This window comes from Protopterus annectens, chromosome 17.part0 (genome assembly GCF_019279795.1).
Source record: "Protopterus annectens isolate FY-2018-M chromosome 17.part0, PAN1.0, whole genome shotgun sequence".
Classification (NCBI taxonomy): Eukaryota; Metazoa; Chordata; order Ceratodontiformes; family Protopteridae; genus Protopterus; species Protopterus annectens.
Window position 1 is genome coordinate 153586073 of NC_056751.1, and position 21271 is coordinate 153607343.

General features: G+C 41.7%; 1 protein-coding gene across 1 annotated transcript in view; it reads right to left on the reverse strand.

Moving 5' to 3' along the window:
* LVRN (laeverin) overlaps positions 1-20993 on the reverse strand; it is a 1030506-nt gene extending 1009513 nt beyond the window's left edge. Inside the window, exon 1 of the mRNA XM_044059628.1 lies at positions 19702-20993. Within this exon, the coding sequence (XP_043915563.1) occupies positions 19702-20333 (632 nt within the window). The 5' untranslated portion in view covers positions 20334-20993. The remainder of the gene's footprint in view (positions 1-19701) is intronic.
* Positions 20994-21271: the final 278 nt, after the last annotated feature.

Here is a 21271-nt window from a genome sequence, read left to right on the forward strand (position 1 = left end):
TACGATTGTCTTGTGGTCACTCCTCTCTCCAGAGTTGACAGTGCAAATTCAGCTAATATTCTGCACATATGTTTGTTTGTTTTTTTACTGTTGAAAAAATGGATAGCTAGCTACAGTTCATTCCTGCACATTCCTGTCCTGCTGTCATTGAGAACCCATGGATCTCAAGCTGGGTGACAGTGAGAATCGAGTCGTCACCCACTGAACTGGACTCTCATCACCATCACCTCACTGCGCCAATTGCTGCAGTGCCTGATGTCTGCATCTCTCCTCCTGTCATTCTGCACAATGATGGAGAGCAGGCATTTCATCCGGCATAGGCATGCATCAACAGTACGATACACAATCCTATGCACAAACCCTGGCAGTTTGTCACGGGTGATAAAATCACCTACTCCACCCCTGCTCCTGGAGGGAACAACTGGCCTATCCTGTAAGGCAGAACTACCTGAGGGGTCAGGTAGTGCAGGGGCAGCAGAGAGGATGCTGCCAGGTTGCATCCCAGATGTGCTAAGCCTCAGTGCCATAGACAGTGGAGTACGGGGCAGGAGGATTCTGTGGGTCAGGCCTACACCACTATGCTCTGAAAAAAAAGAGGAGATAAGGGTACGGGTGAAAAAAAAAAAGGGATAACATTAGTAACTTCATATGTTACATACAATGCATTGATACAATTACTTGACTCTATTCTGTTACCTTTACTTGTAAGTCTACTGACTCCTAACAAATAGCTTTTTTACTTTTAAGACTGCACACTATACTAAACTATACTACAGGTTGTAGCAAGCAATTCTTTTATTTGTGTATATATTGCACATATGCATGTTCCGGTTATACTGATTACAGTTTACCGCAGGCCATTTGTGCCACTGGTATAGAGGCCTGAAGTTACATTGCAATATTGATGAAAACTTAACAATACTGCATAGTTGGGATGTGTGTTTTTTGAACCCACAACCTCTGACTACTCTCTAACACTGTACTGTTGTTTTGGCCTACACACTAATGCATGCATAGTTTCCTTTTACAGTTGAGAGATGCATGCTCACTTTTATTTTAAAATATGGAACTGTTGCTTTGTGCTACAGACTGTTGCACACATAGTTATTTTTACAGTTGAGATATGCATACTCAGTCTGATGCAACTGTATAAAATACCAGTAAAATCTGTCTTTAACTTTTACTGCTACAGTAACAGTACTTATCTGTTGCATACATACCAGATGCTTCCCTCATCTGGGCCAATCTAGCAGCATGGGTTCTCACATTCAATTCTCTCTCTCTCCGTGGCAGCCTAGGAAAAAGCAGAACAGAAGAGAACAGAATACCATTATGAATAGCAGTCCTGACTATAAACAGCTTTTAACTCTTACAAGCAGTCTCTGTAATTGATACTTACAGTCCTACATTCCTTGATCCAAAGTTTGAGGGTATCACTCTTCCTCTTCTGGAGGTCATTGCAGTGGTGTCTACATTGCCCACCAGTACTGGGGATACTGGTAGCACTGGTCACAGCCCTGGCAAGACTATCCCATGCCTCTGACTTGTACTCTGAGCCAGAATAGTCCCTCTGCAATAACCTGGGCCTATGTTCCTTCATTAGGAGTCCAACAAACCCTTTGGACTCCTGGAAACCCTACCTTTGAGCATGAAATTTCACTCCTCCATGCACGTGTGCCATGCCTGCTATGGATCAAGACCAATGTAGAATGATGTCTTCCCGTCAACTGCAGTTATCGCATTTACTGGGACTGCGCGCATTGTCTGAAAATGTTACACGTTGTTTACCATCGCACAAACATGGTGCTTGGCATTGTGCATCTTCAAGCACCATGTTAGATGGAGCAAACATAAAAGCATTTGACAGTGTTACATACACCTGTATTAGAACCCGGTATCATCTTGCTCCAGAAAGGAATGGATCAATGCACTAATAGCTGGTAACACAGACTCAGATGAATAGCAGGTGTATTTTAGAGGCTGAATAGCAACTGGCAGACTTAACTCCTTTTGCATAAACCTGCTACTTAACTGACTCTGCGGCAACAGATATTAATGCACTTAATGCATTGATATGTTCCTTTTTGGGCCAGATGGTATTGGGTCTGAATACAGCTGCATCTATTATGTTTAACTGCTTTTGTGTCAGCTGTGCTGCTCGTTGGTGCCCGATGCACACCATCACTCAATAATGCCTTAGAGGATATAAATGGGGAAGATAGAACAGTGGTAACATGGGGAGCAAGCAGGGAGAAGAACAATAGGAATTCTCTACTAAACTGTGACAGTTAGGATTGATTGTATGAAATATATGTACTGCAAAACCGACTCTGTGGCAGCATGTGTTAATGCAATGATATAATCCTTGTTGTTTGGACTACATGGTACTGGGTTCTAATACAGGTATATATAGTGCTTTTACAGGTGACTGCGATACATTGACATTCATTTATATACAGGTGTTATGCACCATTGCATGCACCGTTGTGCAATAATACTTTATAAAAAAGAAATTGGGAAGATAGGACAGGGGTGATATGGGGAACAAGCAGAGGGGAGTACAAAGGGAAATCCTTGATAAACTTTGACAGTTACTATTGAGTGTATAAAATACATGTGCTACTTAACTGACTCTGTGGCACCACCTAGCAATGCTTTGATCCATTCCTTTTTGGAGCCAAATGGTACTGGGTTCGAATCCAGGTGTATGTATATGCTATTCAGACGGTTCATGCTAATGTGCAACCTATTTATTCTATCAACTTTCCAGGTGTGGAAGTGCAATATTACAGATCTATACATATTTTGTGGGCCGTTGTCCCCTTAGCATGTACAAATTTGGTCTTGCTCAAAGGGAATAACAGGTATGTTTGTGTTTCATTGTAACACATGTCTATGCAATATTTTATGTTCCTACTTCTGTTTACATAATGCATATCCTTGCATTATGTTGGCTTTTGTGGAGAAATGTGCAGAATCAGTTCGGTCTAGCACTGGTGGTCATTGTGTCATTTCGGACAAATCCGCAGACCACTGGTGCTTTAACTTACACGTAACTGCTATTTGTCTTCACTTGCAAGGTTTTGTGGCCAGCAACACAGCTGTGAGCCACGAAACCTTGCTTAGAAGCAGCATGTCTCATTAATATGTATTGCACGATGCTGCAAGTTGAGCAATGTCACAGTAGCAGGTACACTCCATGTAGGCTCTGCAAAAAACCTACATTGAGTTTATTGAATCCTGGGGATAAACTATGCACTTATGTGATCGCATAATAAAGTAAATTGTACACAACATCAAGGGTAAAAACTGAATCTACAAAACTAAGACAAACATTAAACAAAGAAGATATGAAAAACAGTTACAAGACTATCCCAGCAGATACCCTTACATCAGATTTACAATCAAACATGACAAAAAGAAAGTCCAACTGACACATGAAGGAGAAAAATAACTTCCTATCAATCTCTGTAAAATACTGCTTATACAATATCACAAACCACACAACACACATGCTTAACAAACACCTACCATCATAATACAAAAAACATAAAGTAATAAACAATGCTGGACACACACACACACACACACACACACACACACACACACACACACACACACACCATGCCCACATATCTCTCCAGCCCAAACCCCTTGAATGCTACCTTTTACTTGGAGGAACCCCTAATGTGGGTGCACTGCCCCCATAGCCCTAGAACATTTGGTCAGACAGCCACAAAACAAGGTAAATAACACTGAATTAAATTATAGTCAGTGTTTTGAAGCTTGACTAAACATAATTTGATCAACTGTATCACCAATGATTTTTACAGAAACAAATCTGTCGGTGACAAGAGAAACATTTAATTAAACATATGCAACCATCACAGAAATATGAAAAAATATGATTAGTTGTATAACTGACTATGTGAATAACTTGAATATTTTTCAAAATTAACAAATCACAATGCACAGTGCAACTATCAATAACAGTTTTTTCCAGCATCATCGAAGATTTCACCAGTGCCATGCAATAGCTTTGTAATTCCCCTGTTTTGGAAATATTAAATGTACATAAGGAAATATTGCATAGCTCCATAATTACTAGCAAACAAGCATAGTGTATCACACATGGACAATGAGTATGTATTTTTCTGTCTCCCTCCATGACATTTCAGACAATGCCCCTCAATAAAATATAACCCTGTCAGTTATGAAAATATGAATGTAAACATTAAAAACATAAATAACATGTGAGAAACAGTAATAATTATCTCTATTGTGTGTATGTATGCTGTATATGAGTGAATGGTGAGTATGAATATGACTGCCTTCAGGTTAGTGGGTTTTGTGTGTGTGTGTGTGTGTGTGTGTGTGTGTGTGTGTGTGTGTGTGTGTGTGTGTGTGTGTATGTGTGTGTGAGTGTGTATCTGTGTATGTATGTGTGCATGGATGTGTGTTTTGTGTGTGGGTTGGAGAGCTGTCATACCTCCACACTCAAATATAAAAAGCAATCTTGAGTAAAACTTACTATAATCAAAAGCAGCAACCAAACAAAACATAGGATCCAGCAACTACCACAGCAGGGCTAAAACACTGTCAGTATAAAGAAAAAAATGATGCAGCTCCAGAAATAAAACTGTACTCAATATTTAATAACAAAATAATAAAAATAGTTGCAACAACACGTAAGAGCTTTCATGGTTCTAAGACCACTTCATCAGACTGTACACATCATGTACTGTTTTATTTCTGCATCATTTTTTCTTTATACTGAGAGCTTTCTAGCCCTGCCAAGGTAGTTGCTGGATCCTGTGTTTGTTTGGATACCTCCACACTCCCAGAGACTAACGAGCAAATACTGCTACACTAGGGGCACCACTAATCACCAGGGATATACCATTAACAACTTAAACAAGATATTGGTCCGGGGAGTAGTAACTACCAGGGATAACTCTGAACACATGGATCAGAGGAACCAATAAACCCAAGGGATACACCGTTAACAATGTGCCTGAACATCACTTAAACAGTGCATGGGATGGGGGGGTGGCATTAGCCACTATGGATAACTCTTCACTATTGTGCTTTAACATCACTTAAAGAAGATGTGGGTGGGAAGAGCACTTGCCACCATAGATAATTCTTTAAAATCATGCCTTAATGGCAGTTAGGGTCAGGGAGAACACTAGCCATCAGGGATTATGTTAAACAATAGACCTTAATGCCACTTAAGAAGATGTGAGTGAGGGGACCATTAGACTCCAAGGTGATTCTTCATAGCATGTCTTAAAGGCACTTGTTAAAGACAGTTTGGGTCAGGAGAAACACTAGACACCAGGGAAGACTCTATATAGGATCCCTTAAAGATAATAAAAGAAATTCAAATCCTGCACGCTCCCACCTTGAACATTAATCCTCTGTGTCATCACTAAACACTAAGGGAAACTGCCTCATATTACCTAAGTCAGCAAAAATGATGTAATGTTTAAAGAGGGGGGTGTTTAAACCCGAAACTCTTCCCACAGAGGACATGAGCATTAATCAGCTACACTAACTAATCTGTTAGGGCTTTTTTACTCACCAACAAGTATGAAGCTCAAGTGTCTCAACATGATCTAATGTATGCTGTAAAAATCCATGAGGTACACTAGACAGCAGTAGGGAGATTATTTAAACTACTAACAGGACTCACTTAGAAAGCTAATGAAGTGAGAGCTCTGGCATGTAGTCTAATGTTTGTAATTATTAACTTGACTGCAAGGATATGTGATTTATGATGGTAGAGACAAAAACATACCAGGATACATTGGAGACATTATCTCAACTCTTGGACAGGTAGGTGGGATGTGGTGTGTGACTGCGTGCACTTCACTGTATGCATGTGTGTGAGAGTGAAGGGAGGTGAATGTGCCAATGAGATGCTTGGACTGACACTGTTAACTACCATATAAAAGCACTGATTTGTATTTACAGCAGTTAATAGTGATTTAGAGACTTGCATAGTAGCCAATAATGAGGTCTTTCCACATTCTGGCTAATATCACTCTGAATTGCAAAATATCACATGATATAAACAGACCCTTTTTATCATAACTGTTAACACGAACAGTGGGGCTGGTTCTGAGTCCTCAGATTGTTGTCATCTGAGAACATTGGTTCCCATTTCTGTAGACCCAAAGAGTTGTTAGTAACCTGCTGGCCCAAACCCAAACATTTCTATAACGTTTTAGTTTAAGATCTGCTATTCTAAAATCATTGTCTATCTCTATCTCTTTGAGAGTCAAACCAGACTGTATAATTTTCCTTGCAAAAAATTGCAATTTCTTTCTCAAATATCTTATAAAACATGCTTGGCTCTGCCTTAAAGTATCTCTTTTCTTTGTTATACGAATTAATTCTGTAATCTTTATACTACTTAAAAAAGAGACAAAATTATAGAGGGGATATTAAATAATTTAAGCTTAATCCAAAGTATAGGTATCCAGGAAAGTATACTTTTTCATTCTAAAAAAATTTTTTTTGCACTCTGTTAACATAAAATTCTCTGGGCTGCCTACATAATGACTATCATATTCAAAAAAACAAAGGTTTTCTTAATTCACTAAGCCAGCTATCTCTTGGTACACAGGTTGGTCTGAGTACTGAATTTCATTTAATTGCTTAAATAAAATGAAGCTTGCATATTGAAAAAATATTTAGTATCCCTAAACTTTAAAATTGAATTGGGTTTATGGCCCACTTCCATTGAATTCTGGGTAGTCTGTCCATCTACAAAACATATGCTACATTTACTTTTTGTCAGTTTTATACCTGTTTAACAAAAGATGTTAAGGCATGGTACATGACTACTAAAATGTGTATTTTTATATTCCAGCATAACCAGAGTAAGACAGACTGCTATCTTGTTTATAATTGTGGTTACTGGATCTCTTGCCTGTATTTAATACAGAGTAAAGCAGACCATGGAACACTAACAAATACCTTTTTCAAAGCATTCCTTTGCTGTGCTTGCATGTCATATACCTGTTTCAGGATTCATTATTCTATTTTAATATGGGAATTTTACACATGAGAATGTATGTTCAGGATTGTTGTTTCTAGGATTTTCAGCTAGACATATATATATATATATATATATATATATATATATATATATATATATATATATATATATATATATATATATAATTGAAACTTAACACAAGGATTGGAGGATTGGATAAAATAATGAATCTAACTTGAGGTATTGATATAGCTTTATTTATCACCATCTAGCTTAAATCATAAAGGGGTTATCATTACTCTGACTGGTATTCCTAGTCAGATTGTGTAGTATGCCATTTACTGTTGTGTGTGAAGCAACCACATGTAGGCATTTACAGGCATGTTAAGATTTATAGTACCATCATCATCATCATCATCAACCCCCTTTTTCTCATTTTCTACATGGTGTTTGGGTGCCGTGGCAACTGTCGCCATCCCTCTGTCTGTTCAATGCCACTCTCCTGCCTTCTTCAACACTCATGCCTGACTGTCCGGTCTTCTCTCACTCAATCCATCCACCTCTTTGCTGGACATCCTCATTTTTTCTTGCCTTCCTCATTTTGGTCCCAAATCTTCTTCACCAGATTGTTTTCTGCTTTTCTGCACAAGTGCCTGAACCACCGTAATCTGTTCTCTTTGACCTTTTCTGCAATTAGAGCTACTTTGACTTCTGCTCTGATGTCCTCATTTCTTCATCTGTCCCACAGTGTGCATCCTATCACCCATTTCAGGCACTTCATCTCCATCACATCTAGTTTCCTCATCTGCCCTACCTTTACTGCCCAGGTTTCTGTACTATACTATAGTCTTGGCCACACCACTGTTTTGTACACCTTACTTTTCAGCTCCTTTGACATTCTTATGTCATATACTACACCTCATACTCTGTACCAGTTGGCTGCAGCTCCTCTGATTTGAGCTTTGACCTCCTCATTCAGACTTCCCTTCTTCTCAACCACCACTCCCAGATATTTGAAGCTGTTAACCTGTTCCACTGTTTTACCTTCTGTCTCAATTCTCATTTTCTTCTGGACTCCACCATTCGGTCCCATTACAACTGACGTATCTGTACTCAGTTTCATCCCATGTGCCTTCAGTTTTGCATTCCATTCTCCTATCCATTGCTGTCGTTCTTGCTCAGAGTTTGCCTGTAGTGCCACATCATCAACATACAGCAACTTTGTTGATTTGTCCCCTCTGACCTGTTTGCTAATGTAGTCTATCACCAGTACAAATAGCAGAGGACTCAGAATTGATCCCTGATGCACACCCTCTCTCACTGGGAACCCCTTTATGAGATCAAACACTGTTCATACTTGAGTGATTGGGTCCTCTTACATATCATTTGAACCACTGTAGGACTGACCAATTCAGCTTTCTTGGGACCTTGGATAGACTTTCTCCAAGTCTAGGAATGCCCAGTTGGACTCTTTCCTCTTCTCTAGCTTCTTCTCAAGTATATGTTTCACTGTTCAGTTGTATTGCATCCTAATATGAATCTGAACTGCTCATCTCCCATCTTACATTCTACTACTCTGTGTATTCATTTATCAATCACCCTCTCCAGAACTTCCATGCAATGTGACAGGAGTTTGATAGCTCTGTGTTGCCCACATTTGTGAATGTCCCCTTTGTTCTTGTATACTGTCACTAGTATGCTTATTCTCCAATCAGCTGGGATATGCCTTTCTCTCCACACTGCTATTCGTACCCTCAGGAGCCATTTCTCCCCTGTCTCACCCAGCATCGTTATCATATCTGCTGTGACCTGCTGCTTCCCCGACTTCATTTTCTTTGGTCTTGTTCTTACATCTTCAATGGAGGGCTCCTCCTCTTATCTCATTGTAGGCTCCTCCTCATATCTCATTGTAGGCTCCTCCTCTTATCTCATTGTAGGCTCCTCCTCTTATCTCATTGTTGGCTCTCTCTGGGGCAGTACAGCTTCTGTGGGGTTTTCTTCATTCAGAAGCTGCTGGAAGTACTTTGTCCATCTGCCTTTGATGTCCTTTGGACTGGTGAGCAGGTTGTTACTGGCATCCCTTATGAAGGGTGCCTGACTTTCTTCTTTATGTTTCTGTCTTTGCCTTGCAACCTGATATAATTTCTTTGTGCCATCTATTGACTTACTTTGTAGAAGCTGGTAGAGTACCTCTGATGCCTTGTTCTTTGCTATTGCAACTGCTTTCTTAGCCTCTTTGTTAGCCAACTAGTATTCCATCCTAGCCTGGTCCTTCTTTTCTGTCTCCCACTTTTTCCTGCACTCTTTCTTTTGATGACTTCCTGGACTTCTGTATTCTACCACCAGCTTTCTTTATGTACCTTATTTTCATATATGTCTTGGCTGCATATATTTTCTGTAGTCCTTGCACATGATACTTTGAGGCACTGTCATTTTTCTTCAACTACACCCATTTCCTCTTCTTCATTTTGAGTTGCTAAGAAGCCTGTGTAATTCCCTGAACTGTTGTGCTTTATCTCCAGTCAACTTCCAGGTCTTCAGCCTGGTCTCTGTTTACCTTAGAGCCTTCTCTGACCACTGCTTACAGCTGATTGTGAAAACCAGTGTTTTATGCTGTGGGGTGACTCTTTCACTAGGAATGACTTTGCAATTGCTGATTCTACCCCAGTGCCTTTTTCCTTTGAGGAAGTCTACCTGAGTTGCATGTTGGCCACTCTCGTATGTGATCTTGTGACTGTCTCTCTTTCTGAGCCATGTGCTGGCTACTGTCAAGCCATTTGCCAGACAGAAGTCTAGAATGGCCTCTTCTTCTTTATTCCTGTTGCCCCAACAATGTGGACCCAGGCAGTCCTCATATTCTGTTCTGTCTGTCACAATATGTGCATTCTAGTCACCCATTACTAACACCAATTTATGTTGTCCTGCAACTGTTGTCTAAATGCACTCTTTTGCTCATTTTCACAACCGTGCTGTAGGGCACAGGGCAGTATTCATAATCTCAGCTTATCATTAGGCTGGAGTCTAATTGCCATGAGTCTGTCACTAATTCTGATGACATCCCTCACTCTCTTCTGAAACCTTTCCCTCACCACAATTCCCATACCATTTCAATTCTGTCCTCATCCTAAGTAGTAGACTCTGGATCCCAACCCAAGTGTCTTTGCAGCACTGTCCTTCCATATTGTTTCCTGGATACATAGGATGTAAAACAAATCCAGTCCACTAGAAATGCTAAATAGAAAACTTCTTGTTTATTAAAAGATGTAACAAATATAGTAAATATAGCAAATATACAGTCCAAAAAGCTTTCAGGCCAACGCCCTTCTTCAGTGTGTATGTTAGTGAACCTACACTGAGTACAGCAATTTCTGAGATCAGGTTTAGCAGGTTGATTGGTTTTATGTCCAGCTTTCACTCAATAGAGGAATTCTAGGTCACCCAAGTTGGGCAACTGGGTACCAGATGGCCAGTAGCTTATTGACTCAGGGCTGCTGGGCTTTATGGTAAACACACACTGGTTAATAGGGGCACATACATCCCTCCCACCATTAGCATGGGTCCCTGGTGTAGGTTGGAGTAGGCCAGGTCCACAACTCACTTATCAACAGTAAATACCCATGCCTGTTTGGTGACATTAGTCAACCAACTGAATCACCTACAGACATGCTTTACATCGTCAAGTGGCTAGCTCTTTGCCACTGCGATAGTACCAGCAGTGGGAAAAACAGTGTGGTGATAGTGCTTTGCAAATAACTGTATAACGTCATGTAAATAAAAAGGTACTGTGTAATGAGATGCAAATTGAGCACCTCTGAAAGTAGTCAACGGTTCACACATGTAGGGTAAAGTAAGCGAGCAGGAAGTTTTTCATCACTCCAAGAGCAAAATGCATGCAGAAATTTGCAGGGATGCAACATCAACAGTGTTCTTACAACAGCCATTATTGTTTATAAGTTTTGCTGTCTTTTAGTTGATAACTCAATGTGATGGCTGGTGACATAAATGGCACTGGCAATGAATCACCTACCACCAACTAATCAACTAGCAGCTGATAGACTATTTTTGAATGGAAAGAGATATTATACAGGTGTTTTCTGACATATATTGCCTATGAATAGGATTAGGAAGAATGCAAGGATATACTATACCATGGAAACAAAGGTATGTGTAGCACTTACTACTGCGGCTACAGGGACCTTTCAGAGACAAAGAAGGGACTAAACAGGCATTTCACAGGTGTTGGACCACAAAATTCTCCATATGTTTCTTGATATGTGACTTCAACATGTGGATGAACACATCTGATCCCTTAACACACCTGGTAGGAGAGCTGACACCACATATGGCTTGTATGACATCACTCAAGTACTATGTACTATAGACTGCACTCATGTGATAATTAAGGTCCTACCTAGTATCCATGCACTGCTATGTCAGTAAAAAGGGCTACTATTCTAGCAGCTACCTGGTAGTTTGCAACACATAAGGATTGATAACCAGTGTATCTGCATGGCACCCTGGTAGTGTCCATTGTTCCCATATCTGTCATATAAGTCACCTGTGTAGTTAATTTCACCAGAGTCACCTAGTTGGTAAGTGCAGTCACCGTGATGATCAGAAATATACAAAATCGAAAGACAATGTGCATATTGCTCACCCTCATTATGTTCTTGATGTATTCGAAAAGATTCAAGATATTCACCAGGACCCCTAGTTGATGATGCCCATATGGAACCCACACGGCTTTGCCAAACTGAATTATAACATGACTGACATGCAACCCATAAATACCATAGTGGGCATATTTGGCCTGCTGAAGGCCCAGTTTCACTACCTGGATATGTCTGGGAGGACACTACAAAATGCCCCTGCCACGGACTGCAAGATATTTGTGGCATGCTGCATGCTTTATAATTTGATTACTAGGATGCCTGCAGACTAGCCATGTATTCTGGGAACCCCTGGACCCACAACAGCAATCTGTGTCACAACCTACACACCAACATCATCCAGTGATGACAATGAGGCCAAGTGAGCAGCAGTCACACTGCATCTTCTAACACAACAATGGATACAGTGCATGTCTGTGAAGGTAAATCACTTCATTGTATTGACCTCATTGCTATACAGCCCACTTGCACCTTTAATGTATGAGGTCTTGTGATGGACTGTGGCCTTCATCATACTGTAGAGGAAATGTGTGCCTTTCTTTCCACAGTTGGTATCCTACCCCACCCCACCTCACACACAAAGCAGCTTGCAATGGCTTCATATCCTCCACTCACTACAGTGGGAGCCTTACTCTAGCATAACAAGCACATCCCACCAGTGTATAGACAAAATCCATTGTAGTTACACCATTCTCTATCAGGACTGCTGTTACGGAGGTTCTAGGAAATCTCTTCACCCACACACCCCAGATGAGGCAAAACCTGCAACGGTCACTTCTTCCATTATTCAGGCAGGCTCTCTTTTGTATGCAACTCTGTTCAAAACCAGGTCAACAGAATCTTACCCCCATGATACCTTACTGGATCTGTGCATGTTATTTTCATAGGTTCACAGGTTCATAGGTAGGTACTAGGCTATTGGCCCTAGGGCCTATATAAGCCTAGCCAGAAAGCTACCCTGGCTTTTGCCACCCAAGAAAAATACTTTCCTGTGCCCCTGTCGAGCAGAGCCACAGAAGTGATCCCTGGGATGAATTTCCTATTTCCCATCCAATCATCAAGATTTTTCTTGAAGAGTGCTAATGAGGAGCTTTGTTTGATATAGATAGGTAGTTTGTTCCAGAGTATGGGAAGTCTCTGGGACAGGACTCTATCCCTCCAGCATGTTCTGTTTATTGTGGTGACCAGATTTAGGTCCCAAGAGTCTGTAGCTCGGAGGGATTGGGATTTCTTTAAGTGGAGCATTTCCAACAACTCTGGGTTTGACATAGCTTTGTATGTTATGCAGAGATCTCCTCTGAGTAGGCGATATGCAACGGAGTAAAGCTGGAGTTTTTCGAGAAGGTTTGCGTAGGGCATCCGTTTGAGGCCAGTAATCCTCTTTGTGAGGTATTTCGGTGGCCTTTCCAGTTGTTGTAGATGTCTTGTGAGGTACATACCAAAAGGGGCATTGTACTCTATAATGGGTCTAATGAGTGACGAGTAGAGTGGAACAATGACCTCTTTTTTCCTGGATGAGAAACCTTTTGTGTTGAGGTGTGCCACATAGAAGGATTTCCTGACTACTGTGGTGATGTGATTATCAAAGGAAAGACTACTGTCCACCTGTGTCCTGAGGTCTCTTATTACACTTTCAGTGTTTAGTGAGTTACCGCCTATGTGGTACTTCATGGGTACCGAGTTTTTCCCAAAGGGGATGACAATGCACTTTTTGGGATTGAGCTTGAGGCCATGGCTTTGACACCAGGCATCCGTCTCAGTGAGGTCCTTATGTAGGATGTCCACATCATTAGGAGTTTTGATTATGACTCCTAGTTTGCAGTCATCTCCGAACTTCGTTAGTCAAAGACCTTCTGTGTTAGCCTGTACTTCTGAGAAGTAGATACCAAACAGGAGAGGACCCAGGACTGAACCCTGTGGTACTTCACTTGTCACTGGTCTGAAGTCAGATTTGGAGTCTGCAACTTTTACAGTGTGGGTTCTGTCAATGAGCCAGTTGGCAACCAATCTTGTGACATAGGGATTACCTAGTTTGGTGAGTTTCTCTATAATTCCAGATTGGGGGATGGTGTTGAAAGCCGTGGCGGGATCTAGATAGGCTGTGTGAACCACCTTACCCTCATCTACGGCATTGGTGACCGCTTCAAAGAGGTCTATCAAGTTTAGGAGACATGCTCTGCCTTTTACAAACCTGAAATGGGTGGGGTCCAGACTTTGGAGATTACCAATGTCTTTGTTTATTTTAAGGCGTGTATAAGTGGCAAAAGGTGTTCCTGTGGTGTAATGGTAAAATAAGTGAACATACAGATTAGTGCAGGAATTATGGATAGCTATTTGAACAACATCCTGCAAGATCTTTCCTGCTGCGTTATAGCTTTCAATACTGTAACATTCTGATTGCAGAAGAGTCTGTGTAGTTTAGTATCCTCCCACAGACAGTGGGAATTATTTTATTTATTTATTCTTTGTTAACTGGGATAGAGCACTGATCCATACAGGCCACTTTCAGGCTCAGCCTAGGAAGATGTAACAGTAACATTTTCATAAACAATATCAAAACTGCAGATGAGGCTTTTTCAAATACTCAAATAAACAGACTTAAGGGTGTTAGTAGGGTCTATATTACCACATTGAAAAAGCAGTGAATCAAACAGCTTTATAACCGAAAATGCGGTTAATAGTACTCCCTCACACCCCCCACTAATTATATATACCAACTCCGAGATTGCACTACAGCGAGGAAAGGGCAAATTTTCCAATCTTCCCTATACAGCAATCTCACAATACACAGTCCTTTTATCAGCATTTTCGGTTATAAAGCTGTTAGATTAATGGCTTTTTTGATGTGGTAATATCATAGCCGGCCTTAGGCATAGGCCAACTAAGCAGCCGCCTAGGGTGCCACTGTTGCAGGGGCACTTTTCCAGTATTTATTTGGTATAGGTAGACCAGGATGGGGGCACCAGGGTTGTGTGGGGGGCACCTTTTGCCTAGGGCACTAGCTGACCTAAGGCCGCTGCTGGGTAATATAGACCCTTATTAGTATAGTAGTTACAGAGGGAAAAAGTAAAGATAGGCCAACTAGGCGGCCACCTAGGGTGCCGCTCTAGCAGGGGCAATTTCCCAGTATTTATTTAGTGTAGGTAAACCAGAATGGGGGCTCTGGGTGGGGTGCTGTGGAGCCCTTTTGCCTAGTGCACCAGTTGATCTAAGACCGCTAACAGTGATCTCACACAAAGGAGTACAAAATATACAGAAACCAGTAGTGCAATGGTTTCATTGAGACTGTGGCCCAGGGTTGCTAGGAAGGATCCTTAATGACTAGTTCACTAACCCAATAAACAACTGAAAAAAATAGCCTTAGTGTGGTTTAGTACTTGTGAGATATTCCTCATGTAACAAATGTATGGCAACATAAAACTAGAATTTATAAAGACACAAAACTCAGAAACGCAGCAAATACCTAGATTTAATATATAGACTGGGAACATTACTCAAGCCCTAACTTTCTAGCTCAATGGTTCCTGGAGTTCATAAATTCAAATGCCATGGAACAGCTAGTCACTGTTCCCACGAGAGGAGAAAATATACTAGATCTCATTATCACAAACATGGGGACAAAATGCTCCACACCGGAAGTATATCCCTCATTGGTGAGATCTGATCATAAACTAATCTCACTGGAAATCCACATCCCGCCCCCACCCCAAACAAAAAAGACCACAGTGAAGAACTTCTCTAAAGCAAACTTCACACTACTCAAGACTGGTGTGGTATCCTTCAAGGCCCCTGAGCCAGTGGAAACCACAACCAAAGCTGCGAAGCCCTTACAAATGCCTTCTATGAACACCTCCAGGACTGCATGGATCAGGCAATCCCAAATAAAACCAAGACTCTTTCCACAAAGGGCAAACGTCCAGTCTGGTGGACCCCAGCCATTAACAAACTTTACAATAAGAGGAGAAAGCTATTACATGATAGAACAAAATCCATAAAAGGGAAGTCACCCCTGATCATTATTAGTAAAAAATACGAGCACTCATAAAATCAACTAAGGCCAATTTTGAGAGAAAAATTGCCATGGATTCAAAGGACAATCATAAGGCCTTTTTCAGCTATGTTAGGAACCTGGGTGGAAACTCCCAGATATGCTCAGAATTAGTCCAAAATGATACAAAAATCACTGAACCCACAGACATTGCCAACATACTGGCAGACAGGTTCAGTGCAAACTTCACCCCCCTCCCCTAAAGGAGAGATAACTATCCCAGCGGAGTGTAGCCTCCCAGACATCTCAAATGCGCAGGTGAAAGCTGCTCTCTCTAAAGTTAAAAACACAGCATCAATGGGACTGGATGGTGTCCCCGGCTGTGTGCTACACAAGCTAAATGAGGAATTAAACCTGCGCATAAGGCAGCTGTTTAATCTCAGCCTTACCACAGGATACGTGCCCAAGGAGTGGCGTACGGCAACTGTGGTCCCACTCCACAAAGGCGGTGCCTCTACGGACCCTGGTAATTACCGCCCCATAAGCTTAACAAGTCTAGTCTGCAAAGCTATGGAGAGGATCATAATGGAGCTCATAAACAAAGATATAGGGGATTTGCAGACATTGGACCCGACCCAGTTTGGCTTCGTCAAGGGCAGATCATGCCTTTTGAACTTGGTCGACTTCTTCGAAACAGTCACCAAGGCCATTGATGAGGGAAAGGCAGTCCATACAGCCTACCTTGACCTTGCAAAGGCCTTCGACACAATACCCCACTCGGGTATTGTAGAAAAACTTACCAGCTTAAATGTAAACCCATATGTCACAAGATGGGTTGCAAACTGGCTTAAGGACAGAACCCACAGGGTTAGAGTTGCTGGCGCTATGTCAGACTCCAAGCCGGTCACAAGTGGTGTCCCACAGGGCTCGGTCCTTGGCCCCCTATTGTTCGGCATCTACTTCTCAGAAGTACAGGCCAACATGGGAGGACTTTGGCTGACAAAGTTTGCAGGCGACTGCAAACTGGGCCATAGTGGAAAGTGCATCGGACACGGATATCCTTCAGAGCGGACTCACGGAAACAGATAGCTGGTGCCAGAGCCATGGCCTAAAGTTAAACGCCAAAAAATGTATAGTCATACCCTTCGGGAAAAACAAGGTAACCCCAAGCTACCATATAGGTGGCAATCCACTAAGCACAGAAGAGGTTATCAGGGACCTGGGGACCCAGGTTGACAGTGGCCTTTCTTTTGACACTCACGTTGCTAAAGTGGTTAGAAAGACCTTCTACATTGCCCACCTGATCATGAAGGGATTCACATCCAGATCTAGTGAGGTCATTGTTCCCTGTACTCTTCACTTATCAGACCAATGATCGAGTACAATGCCCCATTCGGGATGTATCTCACCCGACATCTGCAGCAATTGGAGAGACCCCAAAAGTTCCTCACCAAAAGGATAAAGGGACTCCAAAATCTGTCATATGCTGCCAGATTGAAGAAACTCCAGCTCTATTCAGTTGCATACCGTCTGCTCAGAGGTGACATGTGCCTGACATACAAGGCCATGTCCAACCCGGAATTAATGGACATGCTCCACCTCAAAAAATCCAAATCCACCAAAACCACTAGAGCAAGTGACTTAAACCTTAGCATGGATATAAATAGGACGTGCTGGAGGGATAGATTTATCACTCAGAGACTCCCTATGCTGTGGAATAAAATCCCGATCCATGTGAGGCAGAGCACCTCGCTGGCTCTGTTCAAGAGAAATCTTGACCTGTGGATGGGAGATCGTAGGTTTATCCCAGGAATCATCTCTGTGTCACTGCTGGACAGAGGCACAACAAACTAATGGGCACAGTATTTTTTCATATAAGGGGTGGCGTAAGCCACAAAATTTTGGGCTAGGCTTATAAATGCCTTAGGGCAGATAGCCTAGTATAAACCTATGAACCTATAATAGGACAGATGCACTGACTTCTGACAAATGTACACATTGCTTGGAAGAAGATGCTATATTCAGTCCACTGTACCAGTACCACACACAGAATACTAAACATTGCTAAACTTGTTGCTTCAGCTTTTCCCGGTTAGGGGTCGCCACAGCAGAACTCCGGTCCGTTAATGATTGCAGTAGATTTTTATGGTGCCGAGTTGCCAGCTTGACACCCAACCTTCAGCGAAGGCACGCCCATTCACGCGTGTCTTTGGAACGCCACTGGACCACAGGGAGGACATACAGACTCCTCACAGAAGGCGCTTCAGCCGAGAATCGAACGGGAGCACTTCTTGCTGTGAGGCGACAATGCTACAGCTGCACCACCACGAACTAAGCATTGCTAAACTAACACGACAAAAAAGCAAGAGCTTTGTAATTCCAAGACATGGCAATGCATACTGCTACATTGCAAACGTAGGAGACAAAAAACGGGGACAGTTAGTTTCCAATTCATGCACACAAAAATAAAAGCAACGCATATGCAGCAGTGTATAGTTGAGGGTATGAAGGGCCCCTGTCATATGCTTTTGTAGCACCCAAAAAGGATTTGAATTATTTTAGCACTGCCTGCCTACTGTTTGATTTTAGGCAAACCTCTTTATCAAACAGTATTCCTGTGGTATCCTTGAAAAGAGACTGTTATTTCCTGGGGCTTCCCCCATTTAACATCCACCAGCCTACAAGTGCAAAAAAAAAAAAAAAAAAAAAGCATGCTTCGGGTACAACAAATGCGTTTACTTTTAAAGACAGCACGTAGGCAAACATGCATTGGTGTATATGTGTGCCTGCAAACACAAATGCGCACACACGCAATCCGGCTATGGAGTGCCTGCTTAAACAATAGTTTACAGTCATAATACACCATACGTCTCAAATGCTGTAATTTGCGCACAGAATTTTGGTTTTGGACCCCAGATTTAGTCTTGCTCCCTTTGCGCAAGAAATCTGGACAAAGCCTAAAATAATGTGTGTGGATTGTGGGGTGGCAACCACCAAAAAATAGGGACAGATTATAAATACTGCACTTATAAACTTAGAAAGTTGGTAGAATAAGATATTTTGTGCTAGCTTGCATTTTTGGAGGCTATGAAATCTGAAACTCAAAGCTATATTACTATTTAGTTTCTTCAGTCCCTACTATTTCCTTAGTGATTAGTCAGAAAATCACAAATTTTACGAGGAACAGATCAAAAATAGACAACAAAAATTAGGACATTCTGCGAAAATCCAGACAGCTGAGAGGTAGGTGTACTTGTGCTACATTGTCAAGCGAAACTGCTCAGAGCTGAAACAGCAACCATTTTCCTGCCATCTTTTCCTTTTGGACTTTTGCCCAACTAAGTCGGGGTTACTGGAGAACTACACACCACTCCTGATCAATGCAAAAAAGGAACAGCAACACGTAACAAAAATACTTCACATAGTTACACAGGCACCATCATGGATACAGTTATTTCTGTGTCACTGTAACACTCCTTTTCATTTCACACCAAGGCACAAAAGTAAAGGTAAATGAGTTCAGAAACAACGCTTTATATTACGGCTTATCATGGAACCAGTCACTCACTGGTACCCGCCGAAATTGAAGAATATGTTTAGCCAGACACACCCCTGTAAGAATCTGCCTTTTTAAAGGAAGGACCCACTATGGACCCCATCTCGCTTAATTTTTATATTTTGCAGCTAGTCGCGTTAATGGTTCCTCTTGGTGCGCAATTTCAACCCCCCCCCCCCCCCACACACACACACACACACACACTCCTCGGTTACCAACAAATGTAAAAAGTGCAGTAAAAGCAGGTATAACAGTTATTCAAACTCTCTAATAACCACAATCACAGAATTCCCCAAATCACAGGAAAATATATAAAATATTATTTTGCACTTACACTCTCACAGACATACTTATAAGCTTGCTTAGTGTCATGCAAAATATTTACTGTGTGTTTTTTTAAGTACAGTAATGCATCAGGATCCAATCTAATTACACCTCAAATTCATTAATCTTGAAAATGTATTTGCACCACATCACTTACATGTTGCTCTCTTTGTCGACGTAGTGGGATAAAAAAAGTCCTTCAGGAAAATCCCCAAAATGACCCACATACCAGAGCTGTACCATATATATGCCACCTTTCTTAAGGGTGTCATTCAACTCTAGCACCAGGTAGTACGTTGTATTGCTAGGAACCACTTGGGGGGTCCACCAAGTATTTAGGATTTCAGGGGCTTCTGTATGGGTGTAATTCAGTGCTTCTAAATTCCATGTAGTGTAGTTGAGTTTGGCACTGTTCAGGATAATAAGGTCAGTCTCCTGTAGGCATTCAAAAGTAATGTTGACCTGACCGGACAAGTTGTAATGCTCATCCACCTCGAGTGACTTGTGTGGCTCCATCATGGGCCACAACTCCAGCTGGTAATTCAGGGGCCACAGAGTGCCCGGAAGCCGGGGTGCCTCCCAGGTACGCCAGGACTTTTGGCTGGACTCTATGCTTTCATTGCAGCTGTGGTTAAGTTGTGCCACCGATGTGGTTTGCAAAAGCTTCCGAGCTTTTCCATAGAGTGCAGACACTGTGATGAACCCGATCACCAGGGCGGTGAACAACAGGGCAAAACAACACGCTGCCGATTTGCTGCAGTAGTATCCCGACTTCGATTTCCTTCCCATTTTCCAAAACCAAAGAAATATGCGTGCAGCAGCCCTCCTGTCCTGATCCCAGACGAGTTATAAGTTAAAAGTTTAACGGATCTGAATGACAACGTTAATCCTCCACATGTACACCTAATTAAAAGTATGTGAGTGGTTTGCATGGAAGTTGAGTTCTTTTCTAAAGAAAACGATTTCAGGTTTACACGCACAACATGAATCGGATGAATGAGTAGAGCTCCAACTTGGGAGTGAAAAAAAAAACATCTGACTGGTGTAATATTTTCAAGTTTAAGGAGCTCATATACGACAAATCAAATCCCACGTAGTGATGCTCTCAAGAACTTGGGAAAAGTGGTCTAAATACCGTCGGCATGAGTCACAGAAAACATAAGTTAAATGAAGCCCGATTACACCCAGTTTGATGCAGTGAAAGCAAAATGCATGAAGTTGTTCAAAAGTAATGAAAAACAGAAGCGCTGCACATCTGCACTGGTGTACTATGCTAAATTCTTAATTCAAAGATGACTGCAACGCCAATTTTCTCTGCGGGATTTGGATTCAGTTTTATTTCTACCAGGGGTTGCTTTTTTAAAAATTTCTACAGTTTAACAAATTACATTTCAGCGTTTTCATAGATTAGTACAAATGCAATACCGTTCTCCTGGCCCCGAAATCACAAACAGCAAGAACGGCCTGCCAGAGTTACAAATTCACCCAGCCCTGCGGACCCTAATAATCCATATGCAATCGAAACCAAGAACTGTGATCTGTATCACTCCCAAGCCAGCTTCTGACTTCTGAAACTAAGTAAATAGTTATCAAAGGGCTAACCTGATTTCATGCATGTAAGCGGCATTGCCATGTTAGCTGCAGACTTCCCTTTCAACCTCTTAGAGCAAGAAAACTGGACAAAGACATAGATAATGGGGGACGGTTGCCCAAAAATAACGATATAT